The sequence below is a fragment of the Nerophis ophidion genome, linkage group LG17 (genome assembly GCF_033978795.1).
Source record: "Nerophis ophidion isolate RoL-2023_Sa linkage group LG17, RoL_Noph_v1.0, whole genome shotgun sequence".
In the NCBI taxonomy this organism is placed as follows: domain Eukaryota; kingdom Metazoa; phylum Chordata; class Actinopteri; order Syngnathiformes; family Syngnathidae; genus Nerophis; species Nerophis ophidion.
This window is the reverse complement of record NC_084627.1, coordinates 49,773,749-49,787,541: the sequence shown is the minus strand read 5'-3', so window position 1 is coordinate 49,787,541 and position 13,793 is coordinate 49,773,749. Positions and strand designations below refer to the sequence as shown.

Here is a 13,793-nt window from a genome sequence, read left to right as displayed (position 1 = left end):
GCATTAAATGTGGGTATCTAGTTTCGAATGTACATACAGCTAGTGTAAATAGCATGGTTAGCATCTCTTAGCGTAGCATGTTAGCATCGATGAGCTGGCAGTCATGCCGTGACCAAATATGTCTGATTAGCACATAAGTCAACAACATCAACAAAACTCACCTTTGTGATTTTGTTGACTTAATGGTTGCAAATGCATCTGCAGGTTATCCATACATCTCTGTGCCATGTCTGTCTTAGCATCGCCGGTCAAATGTGGAGACACTCTGGTACATTCAATGGGGGTCTGGCGGCAGATTTCTTGCCAGTGGTGCAACTTGAATCCCTCCCTGTTAGTGTTGTTACACCCTCCGACAACACACCCACGAGGAATGATGTCTCCAAGGTTCCAAAAAATAGTTGAAAAAACGTAAAATAACAGAGCTGAGACCCGGTGTTTGTAATGTGAAAATGAAAATGGCGGGTGTGTTACCTCGGTGACGTCATCGCTAAAAAGCAGATAAACAGAAAAGCGTTTAATTTGCCAAAATTCACCCATTTAGAGTTTGGAAATCGGTTAAAAAAATACATGGTCTTTTTTCTGCACCATCAAGGTATATATTGACGCTTGCATAGGTCTGCTGATAATGTTCCCCTTTAAGACTCCATTGTTTCCTGTTTTTGCACTTCCTTGTTTGCTTTGTTTCCATGTCAACCCATTAGTTTTCACCTGTCCCCAAGTCACGCACCTGTTTTCACTAATCATGTAACTATTATTTAAAGCGAAAGTTGCCAGGAAGTCAGCCTGGCGACTTTACCTCTGTTCACTTCATGCCATGCTACCTCTGATACTGTCCATAGTTTTGCTTCTTGCCACGTACGTGTTTGGTTTTTTATGTCCCGGTTATCGAGTTTTGTTTCATGTTCATAGTTTTTCTGCCCAAGTGCTAGTTTTTGTTTCATTAGCCAAGTTTTGTTCTTCCGCCTTGTGTTCTTTTTTTATAGTAATAAATAAATACGTCCCTACCTTCACGTCTTGCCCGCGCCAACTTTCCTTTGCCTTACAGGAAAAACAAACCCCAAAGTCCAGGCGTTGACAGATTGTTGCTTCTCTTTCAGGAAGGAGATCTCTCAGTACATCGACATCCCTCACAACTTCTCCCTGACACACAACTCAGTCCGCATCGGCCAGCTGATGCACTACGACTACTCCAGCCACAAATACGTCTACGCCATCGGCGAGAACTTCCGCTCTCTCCTCCCGGAGGTTTCGCCCGTTCTTAACAAGCACTACAACGTCTGCGCCATCGTGGGCAACAGCGGCATCCTAACCGGCTCGCGATGCGGCGCCCAGATTGAGAAGTTCGACTTTGTCTTCCGCTGCAACTTTGCCCCCACAGAGCTATTTAAGAAGGATGTTGGGCGGCGCACCAACATGACCACTTTTAACCCCAGTATCTTAGAAAAATATTACAACAACTTATTGACGGTGCAGGACAGGAATAACTTCTTCCTGAGCTTGAAGAAGCTGGACGGTGCCATTCTGTGGATCCCGGCGTTCTTCTTCCACACGTCAGCCACTGTGACCAGGACACTGGTGGACTTCTTCGTGGAACATCGGGGTCAGCTGAAGGTCCAGCTGGCCTGGCCCGGAAACATCATGCAGCACATAAACAAGTAAGACATGCACACCCACTCAAGGCACAACACTACCTCAACTTGCATCTTCTTCGAAAGTAGTCCGTGTACTTTGTACGGTGGTGTATATTCACTACCACCCTGAAAAGGACTCGCCACGCAGCCTTTAAAGTCTCAACACAAGTGAGCGGCAGTCATGCATGAGTCCTGCCGGCAATGGCGGAGCTGCGGTTCATTGAGATAAAACAAAAGCCAACAATGCTTTAATACTAGATGATGTTTCAGTTACGTTATATGTCAGTGTTTTACAACCCCACTAGTGTGCCGTGAGGTACAGTCTGGTGTGCCATGGGAGGTTATGTCATTTCACCTAATTGGGTTAAAAATATTTTTTGCAGATAGTAATTATAATCCGCAAATAATGTACCGTTGTTGAGTGTCTGTACTGTCTTGAGCTCGGCAGAGTAACCGTGTAATACTCTCCCATATCAGTAGGTGGCGGCAGGTAGCTAATTGCTTTGTAGAAATCGGGAACATGATTTGTCGTGATCACAATATGCAGATGACAGCGGGAGGCAGAATGCAGGTAAAAAGGTATCTAACGTTTAAACCAAAAATCAACAAAAGGCATTGAAGCTTACGGATGGCTTTGCAAAATTAGACTAAAACTGAACTTGCTGCACAGTAAGGGGTGGCATAGCTCGGTTGGTTGAGCGGCCGTGTCAGCAACTTGAGGGTTGCAGGTTCGATTCCCGCTTCCGCCATCCTAGTCACTGCCGTTGTGTCCTTGGGCAAGACACTTTACCCACCTGCTCCCAGTGCCACCCACACTGGTTTAAATGTAACTTAGATATTGGGTTTCACTATGTAAAGCACTTTGAGTCACTACAGAAAAGCGCTATATAAATATAATTCACTTCACTTCACTAAACAAAAACAGAATGCTGGACGACAGCAAAGACTTACAGCGCGGGGAGCAGACGGCGTCCACAAAGTACATCCGTACATGACTTGACAATCAACAATGTCCCCACTAAGGATAGCGTCCGCACAACTTAAGAGTTTTGATTGCCAAAACAAAGCAAGTGCGGGGAAGAGCGTTCAATGAATCCAATCCACTTTATTTATATAGCACATTTAAACAGCAATAACGTTTCCAAAGTGCTGCACAGCCATGTTAAAAACAATTGTAAAAAAAATAAATAAATAAATAAAAAATATATATATTATGCTCCACCAATGACTGAATAAAAACAAAAATTAAATAAATATGAAACCAATAAAAACAATATAAAAACAAATATTATTAAAAACTATTTTAAAGGGTAAAATCAATTAAAACAGTAAAATAAAAATCAAAGTGTATAAAAAACACAGAAGACAGAGGACCACACAACTCACGTAGTTTTAAAAGCCAAAGAATAAAAGTGGGTCTTAAGACGAGACTTAAAAGAGTCCACTGTGGAAGCAGTTTGAACATGGAGGGGCAGAGTGTTCCAGAGCTTAGGGCCGACCACAGAGAAGGTCCTGTCTCCCCTGGTCTTAAGTCTAGTCTTGGGCACCACGAGCTGGAACTGGCTCTCGGACCTCAGAGCGCACGCAGGAATGTAAATTTGGATGAGGTCTGAGATATTCTGAGGTGCCAGTCCATGTAAAGATTTAAAAACAAACAGCAATGTTTTAAAATCAATTGTAAAATGAACAGGGAGCCAGTGCAAACTCTGAAGAATTGGGGTTGTATGCTGGCGTATCCTGGTCCCTGTTAAAGTCCTGCTGCCGCGTTCTGGACTAACTGCAACCGGGAGAGAGCTTTTTGGCTAATGCCAGCATAAAGTGCTCTGCAGTAGTCCAGGCCACTTCAAATAAAAGCATGCACCACTTCTTCAAAAAGGTTAAAAGATAAAAACGGTTTAACCTTTACTAAAAGATGAAGGTGATAAAAACAAGATTTTAAAACGCCATTGACTTGTTTGTCTAGTTTAAAATGGCTGTCTATAGTGTATATATAATGCAGACATGAAACTGCTGCAGGAACACACCTACAAAACAGGAAAAGGCACCGAAATAGGAGCGCAAGACAAGAACTAAAACACGAAAGACAGAAAAAACGTCAGAAACCTTATTATTTACAGCTAAAAAGAGTTAAAAGTGAATTGATTTGATGTATTTGATATTGATTACTTGAGAAACACTTACACCGGATTGATTTGTTTTCTATTTTTATAGCCTAACAAAGCGTTAACTAAAATACTGCATGTTCCACAATGCATTGCGGCAAACCGGATGTAAAAAAAGGAGCGGGAGCAGGTGCATTGTGGTTGTTGGGACGGAGCTTTACGAGCCTACAAGTGAGAAATGACATCATAGATAACGAGATTTAAGGATCGTTTGTATTCCCAATACTTGATCGTAGTTAATCTACAGCTACTTTGAGACAAGAGTTATAGTGAAGCAATGTTGTTATGGTTTGAATTCATATCCAACAACTGCGAAAACTACTTTTTATTGTCCTAATCGGCTGCTGAGTTTAATTTTTCAATGATTTCTGCAGGAAAAGAATGTTTCATCAAAAGACCCAATTCCTTGTGTGCATTCATATTTGTTATTCTTTTGGATTAACTATATAACATTGTTAAAAAAAGCACAATTCTGACAAGTTAATCATATAAAATATTCCGTCTATGCTAACGCTATGATGGAATTTATCTTTATTTCTAATTAACATCGTTGTATTTCAACCTTGTTTTTTTAACACCTGCAGACCGCCATCATTATTTTTGACTGCACGAGCTGAAACTGCCACACAGCTGTATTGTGTGTGTGTGTGTGTGTGTGTGTGTGTGTGTGTGTGTGTGTGTGTGTGTGTGTGTGTGTGTGTGTGTGTGTGTGTGTGTGTGTGTGTGTGTGTGTGTGTGTGTGTGTGTGTCCAAAAAGAACAGATTTAAAGTCTAAAGCCAGATTAAAAAGGAAAGTAGTATTTAGTGGAAAGTATGGCACCGAGCTGAAAGTGTGCAGAGAGGGATTGAAGTCTGCTTCTTAGTGTTGTAGTCACAGGATGGGTCAGTCTTCCAGTAGTCTAATCTTCAGCAAGCCCATTAAGTCTACCTGCTGGGGAAGTATCACCACACTTTAAGCAGCTCAGGCGGCTTTCAGCACCGCGGCCCCTCACAGAGCACCTTTTGTGGGGGCCACTTTGAAGAGACTCCCCTCCAACTCTGCAGGCTCGGGTGTGACTGAAGACATCAGGGGTTGTCTTTTTTTACAAAGAACTCTGATTAATCTGATAAATGATGGATGAAAATTATTTCATTAAATAAATTATATATCAAGTTTTTATTTTGACAGTCCTGGTCTAGCATGTTACCAATAAATATGTTTTTCAATATTGCAGCTCTGAATATTGGCCTATATCGATCTGATACAATATCAAAGTTTACTTATATATCCCTAAATCACCATTGTCTCAAAGGGCTGCACAAGCCACAATGACATCCTCGGCTCAGATTCCACATCAGGGCAGGAAAAAACTCAACCCAATGGGATGACAATGAGAAACCTTGGAGGGGACCACAGATGTATGGACTTTGAGTGGATGTAGCATAATATTGTCAGATTCCAGTCCATAGTGGATCTAACATAATACTGAGAGTCCAGTCCATAGTGGATCTAACATAATAGTGAGAGTCCAGTCCGTAGTGGATCTAACATAATAGTGAGAGTCCAGTCCGTAGTGGATCTAACATAATAGTGAGAGTCCAGTCCGTAGTGGATCTAACATAATAGTGAGAGTCCAGTCCGTAGTGGATCTAACATAATAGTGAGAGTCCAGTCCGTAGTGGATCTAACATAATAGTGAGAGTCCAGTCCGTAGTGGATCTAACATAATAGTGAGAGTCCAGTCCGTAGTGGATCTAACATAATAGTGAGAGTCCAGTCCATAGTGGATCCAACATAATAGTGAGAGTCCAGTCCATAGTGGATCTAACATAAGAGTGAGAGTCCAGTCCATAGTGGATCTAACATAATAGTGAGAGTCCAGTCCATAGTGGATCTGACATAATAGTGTGAGAGTCCAGTCCATAGTGGATCTAACATAATAGTGAGAGTCCAGTCCATAGTGGATCTAACATAATAGTGAGAGTCCAGTCCGTAGTGGATCTAACATAATAGTGACAGTCCAGTCCGTAGTGGATCTAACATAATAGTGAGAGTCCAGTCCATAGTGGATCTAACATAAGAGTGAGAGTCCAGTCCGTAGTGGATCTAACATAATAGTGAGAGTCCAGTCCGTAGTGGATCTAACATAATAGTGAGAGTCCAGTCCGTAGTGGATCTAACATAATAGTGAGAGTCCAGTCCATAGTGGATCTAACATAAGAGTGAGAGTCCAGTCCATAGTGGATCTGACATAATAGTGAGAGTCCAGTCCATAGTGGATCTGACATAATAGTGTGAGAGTCCAGTCCATAGTGGATCTAACATAATAGTGAGAGTCCAGTCCATAGTGGATCTGACATAATAGTGAGAGTCCAGTCCATAGTGGATCCAACATTATAGTGAGAGTCCAGTCCATAGTGGATCTAACATAATAGTGAGAGTCCAGTCCATAGTGGATCTAACATAATAGTGAGAGTCCAGTCCATAGTGGATCTAACATAATAGTGTGAGAGTCCAGTCCGTAGTGGATCTAACATAATAGTGTGAGAGTCCAGTCCATAGTGGATCTAACATAATAGTGAGAGTCCAGTCCATAGTGGATCTAACATAATAGTGAGAGTCCAGTCCATAGTGGATCTGACATAATAGTGAGAGTCCAGTCCATAGTGGATCTGACATAATAGTAAGAGTCCAGTCCATAGTGGATCTAACATAATAGTGAGAGTCCAGTCCATAGTGGATCCAACATAATAGTGAGAGTACAGTCCATAGTGGATCTAACATAATAGTGAGAGTCCAGTCCATAGTGGATCTAACATAATAGTGTGAGTCCAGTCCATAGTGGATCTGACATAATAGTGAGAGTCCAGTCCATAGTGGATCTAACATAATAGTGTGAGAGTCCAGTCCATAGTGGATCTAACATAATAGTGTGAGAGTCCAGTCCATAGTGGATCTGACATAATAGTGAGAGTCCAGTCCATAGTGGATCTAACATAGTAGTGAGAGTCCAGTCCATAGTGGATCCAACATAATAGTGAGAGTCCAGTCCATAGTGGATCTAACATAATAGTGAGAGTCCAGTCCATAGTGGATCTAACATAATAGTGAGAGTCCAGTCCATAGTGGATCTAACATAATAGTGTGAGAGTCCAGTCCATAGTGGATCTAACATAATAGTGAGAGTCCAGTCCATAGTGGGGTCAGCAGGAGATCATCTTGAGTGGAGACAGGTCAGCAGACCAGAGAGGTCCCCAACTGATCCACAGATGAGTGGTACACCCTGGGTCCCAACTTTGGACAGCTAGCGCCTCGTCTGTGGTCACCTAATAACCTCTCCACGCAGGACGGGGTGGGCAGAGCAAAAAAGAAACGGCAGATCAAATATCAATTTCAGCAGGAATAGTACATGTGTTGTTTTATTGGAAGTGCTTAAGCAACATCTTAAATGGACTTAATCTTATTCATTTGTTGTATCTTGTTTTCTTTCACTTTTAGTCTCATTTGCAGGTACAAAACAACACAATTTTAACATGTGACATACCTCTTTAAAAAAAACTACTTTTGAATAAATAAGAAATATTGTATTAAAAACAATACCAAACAAGCTGAGAGACAGATATTATCACAAAACACTTTTAACTGGAGGCACTATTGGACAGGAAGTAGTCTTTGCCATTAGGTTTAATACAGTCTTGTATTTTGTGTTTGTACTGTAAGTCTTGTACTTGTTACACATTTGTGTTTGTACTGTAAGTTGTGTACTTGTTACACATCAGCCTGTTTGAGTGTGAAGTGCATCTTAGTTGTAGTTTTGATTGACACATTTGGCAATGTTGAAATTTGCTAGTTAAAACTGCTAATGCTAATTCATAATTTGACTAAGGCAAATATAAACCAAACAAAACACTGGCGAAAAGCGATAATCGATAAAAAAACAAAAACAAAAAAACATGCAAACTGTGCGGTAAAAAATAAATAAAAATCTGCATCCAGGGGAAGCTAGGACTTCCGGAAATGCGTAAAAAGATACAAAAAGTGTGTTAACGCCAACACTGCTATGCATTTCATTATTATTTACATATAATATATATATATATATTTTTTTCATAACATGGTCACTACTGCCTAGTTTCTCTTGTTATATTCTCATAATATATTTGACACAATAGTACAAACACGGAGCTAATACAGTTGCCAATGCTTAAAATAAGTCAAATATCAGATGTGAATGATGACAAATGACATCATCAAACCAAAATAATAGTAAAAATGACACCTATTCTGCCACATTATTTGTCGTTGTGTTCAATATTCTAATGTACAATTCTCTGGCTGCAGCTACTGGAAAACCAAACAACTGTCGCCGAAGCGCCTGAGCACCGGGATCCTGATGTACACGCTGGCGTCTTCGGTCTGCGACCAGATCCACCTGTACGGATTCTGGCCCTTCGGGTGGGACCCCAACACGGGGAGGGAGCTGCCGTACCATTACTACGACAAGAAGGGCACCAAGTTCACCACCAAATGGCAGGAAGCACATCAGCTCCCCGCCGAGTTCAAACTCCTCTATAAGATGCACACCGAGGGACTGCTGAAGCTCAGCCTCTCCCACTGCGCTTAGACCTGAGACCGCAGCGGCGGATGGACTATCTGGCTTGCGATCTTCCATGGGGTTGGGTCACTAATGCGTGTGCTTTTCACAACAGTGTGACCTTGGCGGTAAGGTTTACTGTTTTAGCACAAGATGGCTGTTTCCCAAAGCTGTCAAGCTGAGTCAGTCAGTCCAGGCACACAAGAACCGCAGCTCTTCAGCAACCAGGTATGTTGCCTGATGGTGTCTTAATGTTGACACGACAACCTACCCTAAAAACTACAGAGCATGGTCTTTTTGGTCAAATGTCGGACTTAAAGGACCATTCCGTCCAATATCGCTTCTTGTAACTTGCTCAAAGTGAACTTACCGTATTATTCGGACCACAGGGCGCATTAAAAGGGTCATGTTATGATTGTTTTCTAAATTTTAAACATTTTCTTGTGGTCTACATCAGTGTTTTTCAACCTTTTTTTGAGCAAAAGCACATTTTTTGCGTTGCAAAAATCCGGAGGCACACCACCAGCAGAAATCATGGAAAAACAAAACTCAGTTGACAGTAATAAGTCGTTGTCGCAATTGTTGGATATGACTTCAAACCATAACCAACCATGCATGACATTGTTGATTGTCATGTCATGTTGGGATGTACTTTGTGGACGCCGTCTTTGCTCCACAGTAAGTCTTTGCTGTCGTCCAGCATTCTGTTTTTGTTTACTTTGTCGCCAGTTCAGTTTTAGTTTCGTTCTGCATAGCCTTCCCGAAGCTTCAATGCCTTTTCTTAGGGGAACTCACCTTTTGTTTATTTTTAGTTTAAACATTAGATACCTTTTTACCTGCACACTGCCTCCAGCTGTTTCCGACATCTACAAAGCAATTAGCTAGCGGCTGCCACCTACTGATATGGAAGAGTATTACACGGTTACTCTGCCCAGCTCTAGACAGCACCGGCACTCAACAACAACAACACATCATTTGCAGACTATAATTACTGGATTGCAAAATATATTTTTAAGCCAGATAGGTGAAATTAGCTCTGTGGTTGACAAACACTGGTCTACATAGCATGTAATGGTGGTTCTTTGGTGAAAGTGTTGCATAGATTATGTTTTGCAGACCATCTTCAAGTAGCTTTCTGAGCGTCTTTTCGGGATGTGCCGTTCTGTGGGCGATTTTACCTACGTGGCTCACTTTTGACAGTCTTTTCTCCGTCATCTTTGTTGTAGCGGTGTAGCGTGCAAGGACGGGAGTGGAAGAAGTGTCAAAAGATGGAGCTTACTGTTTTAACGACATTCAGACTTTACTTAAATCAATAACGAAGCAAAATCTTCTCATCCGTGGCTCACTAGTGCAACAACAACACCCGAAATGTGTTCCATGAAAAATCGTCCGCTTTGATAGCGAGTCTACTGACAAATATAAGTAAGACCTTTACGCTACTTTATATTATAAATGGCAACCACGAAAGATGAATGCCACATTAGAAGGTAGAGAAAAAGAAGAAGCTTATGACTATGGTGTCGGCACGGACTACAATGGCAGAAACACACACATTTTCAGGACTTATGCAGATCCCAAAAACAGATCAGCAGGTACCAGAAAGTAAGAAAAGTTGGTTTTGCATAATCTGTGCCATTTTGCTGTCCTTATACACACACACTATAATAATACTCGTATGTTTAATGCGCCGACAATCCATCAAGCGGTGCGGCTTCATAGCTTACAGAAGTCATACTAAAAACATTTTGACAGATTTTTGAGCGCCGTGTGTAATGTTCTATATTCTCAATGGAACAATTAAAGTGTTAGTGTTGTTTACTGGCGTCATCTTGCAGTCTACATGTATCCCTTATGTAAGACTGCCATCTGCTGGTCACACTTATCCTTACACATTGTGCCAAATAAAATTGCTTCAAGGTCGGTAAGCACAACCAGAATTATGCTGTACTTTAGGCGCACCGGGTTATAAGGCGCACTGTCGATTTTCGAGAAAATTAAAGTATTTTAAGCGCGTTTTATAATCCCAAAAATTGTATTTCTTTTTCCAGCTGATAAGACACAAAGGGCCTGATATATTTTTATCTAAATCAACAGCATGCTCAAACTATAGGGCATGAAAAAGTGTGCATAGTAAATACAATTCTTTGTGGGTCTTGCGGGCCTCTAAATAACTTATCTGAATGCAAGACTATTGTGCTAAAGTTTGGTTATTTTTTTAACAAGTTCCTAACATGGCGCAAATGGGAAACATCATCAACTGCTTCAGGCGAAATAAAAACGATTTGGTGAGATTTTTCACATTCCCAGCAGTGGGACTTGGGTTAGTGCGCTAATTTCTGAGATGGCGAATATTCATGACATCATTAAGTCCAACGGACCAACCTCTGTTGTTTCTGTTGTGGAATATGTAGCCCACAGCACCGTTTCAGAGCGATCTACTGTAGAAATGCGGTCTAGACAAAATACCCTTCTTTAACCTCTTAAGGCCCAAGCTGTTTGTTTACATGTTTTTCTTTATTTCTCTTTGCTATTTGGGCTTATTGGACCCTAATTAGAATAAAAACTAAAAATCATTGTTTTATATTATGTACTTAGTCCATAAGTACACAAATGTGTACTTCATGTAAAGTGACATTATTTTTACACTTTTGTTTTCCAAATTCCATTGTATGTTTTACTTTTCTGACACCAGCAGATGGCAGTATAAGTGTCCATTTGTCGGCATAAGGCCCCAATTCAGTAGTGAACACAATTTTGGAAATAAAAGCTAAAAAATTGCTGTCCACGCATGTGGCCACTAAGGCCTTTAGAGGTTAAACACGCCGAAGGTGGAACTGTGGAAGGTGCCTATGTTGCTATGGTGAGACTAAAATAATCCAGAAATGCACGTAGGAATGCGTTAAAAAAAAAAGACACATAAGATATATTAATAATGTATTATCTCCTATAACAGGACTGAGCAATTATTTTGACTTGAGGGGCCAAATTTAGAAAAAAAAAACTGTCTGGGGGCCCTTATATCTATTTTTAGGAACAAAACCTCACAATAATGTCTGATTGAATGCTAACAACGCTATCACAAACCGCCTTAAAACTGAATGGAATTTTACATTTTTTTACTGAATGAGACACCCAGAATGTACATGAAATTAAAGAATGTGGATTTAAACTATAAACTATGACCGATAAAACACTGAATATTGTTAACATTTGAATGTCACACCCCCTCTCCATCCACGTATTTTACAATCAAAATGCAACAAACACAGCCAAATATGAAGGCGAAGTGAAAAAAGTAATTAAGTACGTACAATCTGATATATCTGATATATTACTAAGCTTAAGAACTTTGTTGTAAAAATGCATTTCAGGCCGGCCACTCCGGAAACACTCGGTGGAAACGCTCCCCACCCACACTACTTGGTGCCTCGTCTGAGCTGCTGTGACTTACATTACCATAGTAACTAATTAGATGACCATAGTAACTAATTAGATGACCAGAGTAACTAATTAGATGACCATAGTAACTAGTATATCATGCGAAAGTGCAGATTCCAACCATTGAAATACTTAGTATAATTGAAGACTCACGCTCATTTGAAAAAAATCACTGCAAGATCTAAAAAATATATTTGGGAATGTCAGGCAGGCCAGATTGAAAAGCTTAATTTGCCAAGGTCTGTCCTGTATGAAAGTGAACTAACCAAAAAAAGCTCCAGCAGACGCAGCATTGGTATTTTTTTTTAACCAGCTCCTTAAGTCATCCAGAAGATATACAATTATAAAATGATGTTGCTGAATCGACTATATGTCTTATGTTTAATCTCTGACAAGTATTTTGGCGAACACACACGAAGGACAGAGGATTTTCTGCTCGTCTTTGCAGCCATTTGTGGCCGCAAAACAGTTTTCAGTCTTGATAAATCACATTGCGAGCGCTAAATGATTATATTTGCATCTCTTCCTCCAAGTATTGTGGGCTTTCTAATAATCAAGTAAATATTCTGCATATGCTTTAAGGCAAATTACGTTCGCGCTCTCTATTTTGCTTGTTTAAGAAGTGAAGTGAATTTGTGAATTATATTTATATAGCGCTTTTCTCTAGTGACTCAAAGCGCTTTACATAGTAAAACCCACTATCTAAGTTACATTTTAAACTAATCTGGGTGGCACTGGGAGCAGGTGGGTAAAGTTTCTTGCCCAAGGACACAACGGCAGTGACTAGGATGGCGGAAGCGGGAATCGAACCTCCAACCCTCAAGTTGCTGGCACGGCCGCTCTACCAACCGAGCCATACCGCCCCAAGAGACACAAGCTTAGCAGATCAGCTTAGTGTGCTATCAAGTTTGCACATGTTTTAATACACGCAAACCTTTACTCGACCAGTCCCTTATTGAACTAAAATATGTATTAGCCCATCTCAGGCAATTACATATATTTTTTTGACAAATGCGAGTAACAGGACTGAAAAAAACAGGAGTGAGTTTTCAGGTTTTAATGAGCAAATGTGTGAAATATAGCATGTATTCTAGCTAATAGGTTGACTCTGCAGTGAGTCAACAAAAACACTAAATAAACAAAAGATAACATCGATAACAGGACTGTGCGGAGATTTTACCCATAGTTCAAAATACCCAATATACCGAAAAATAAATCTTTGCCCTTTTTTTTTATAGCTCATAGAGGATTTAAATGATGCAACTTCCTGTAGATCTTGTGAATTGTTTTCAGTTGTGGTAGTAAAATGTTAGCTTCACAGGACTGAGTGCAAACCCAAGGGGGAATTTTAATTCAATTTTTTTTGTTTTTTTGCAGGAATTAAAAGTACATTGCAGTTGGAATAAGGAATATTACATTTCTGAAGGATTTGAGTGATTATATTTAATTGTAATATCTATTTTTAGGAAGTGGGGATATGTACAGTATTATTTACAGTATTACACATACTCATGTACCTCAGTTGGTGTTTCTGTGTTTAAAGATATTTATCTTTTATTTGCGCTGCTTTGATGATTTCCATCGTAGCTTCTGGTAACTTTAGGTAAGGCTCCTCTTACCCAGCGTTGTATTCTCCACATTTCTTGGGAAAAAAAACAACCAATTAAGATTCCACTCAAGTTTTCCAGTCCACTGAATTTGAATGACAACAAAAACTCAAGTTGCATAAAAAGACTTTGAACACAGTGGCTCTCGTGGTGCACGGCTTTAATTAATGGAACCCAATTAAAGGTATCGGGTTAAAGCCTGGTCAGCATTGAGGTTGAAACCAGTGAAGTTGGCAAGTTGTGTAAATTGTAAATAAACAAAATACATTGATTTGTTCATCCTTTTCAATCTATATTCAATTGAATTGACTGCAAAGACAAGATACTTAACGTTCAAACTGGAAAACGTTATTTTTTGTAAATATTAGCTCATTTGGAATT

The 13,793-nt window shown here is 40.2% G+C and overlaps 1 protein-coding gene across 5 annotated transcripts in view; it reads left to right on the top strand.

Annotated features, from left to right (window-relative positions):
• The window catches only part of st8sia3 (ST8 alpha-N-acetyl-neuraminide alpha-2,8-sialyltransferase 3), a 100,311-nt gene extending 86,628 nt beyond the window's left edge, over positions 1-13,683 (top strand). For all 5 annotated transcript variants that reach the window (XM_061877126.1, XM_061877123.1, XM_061877122.1 and 2 more), the window contains 2 exons: positions 1,098-1,655; positions 8,115-13,683. In XM_061877126.1, coding sequence (XP_061733110.1) covers positions 1,098-1,655; positions 8,115-8,397 — 841 coding nt within the window. In that variant the 3' untranslated portion in view covers positions 8,398-13,683. The remainder of the gene's footprint in view (positions 1-1,097; positions 1,656-8,114) is intronic.
• Positions 13,684-13,793: the final 110 nt, after the last annotated feature.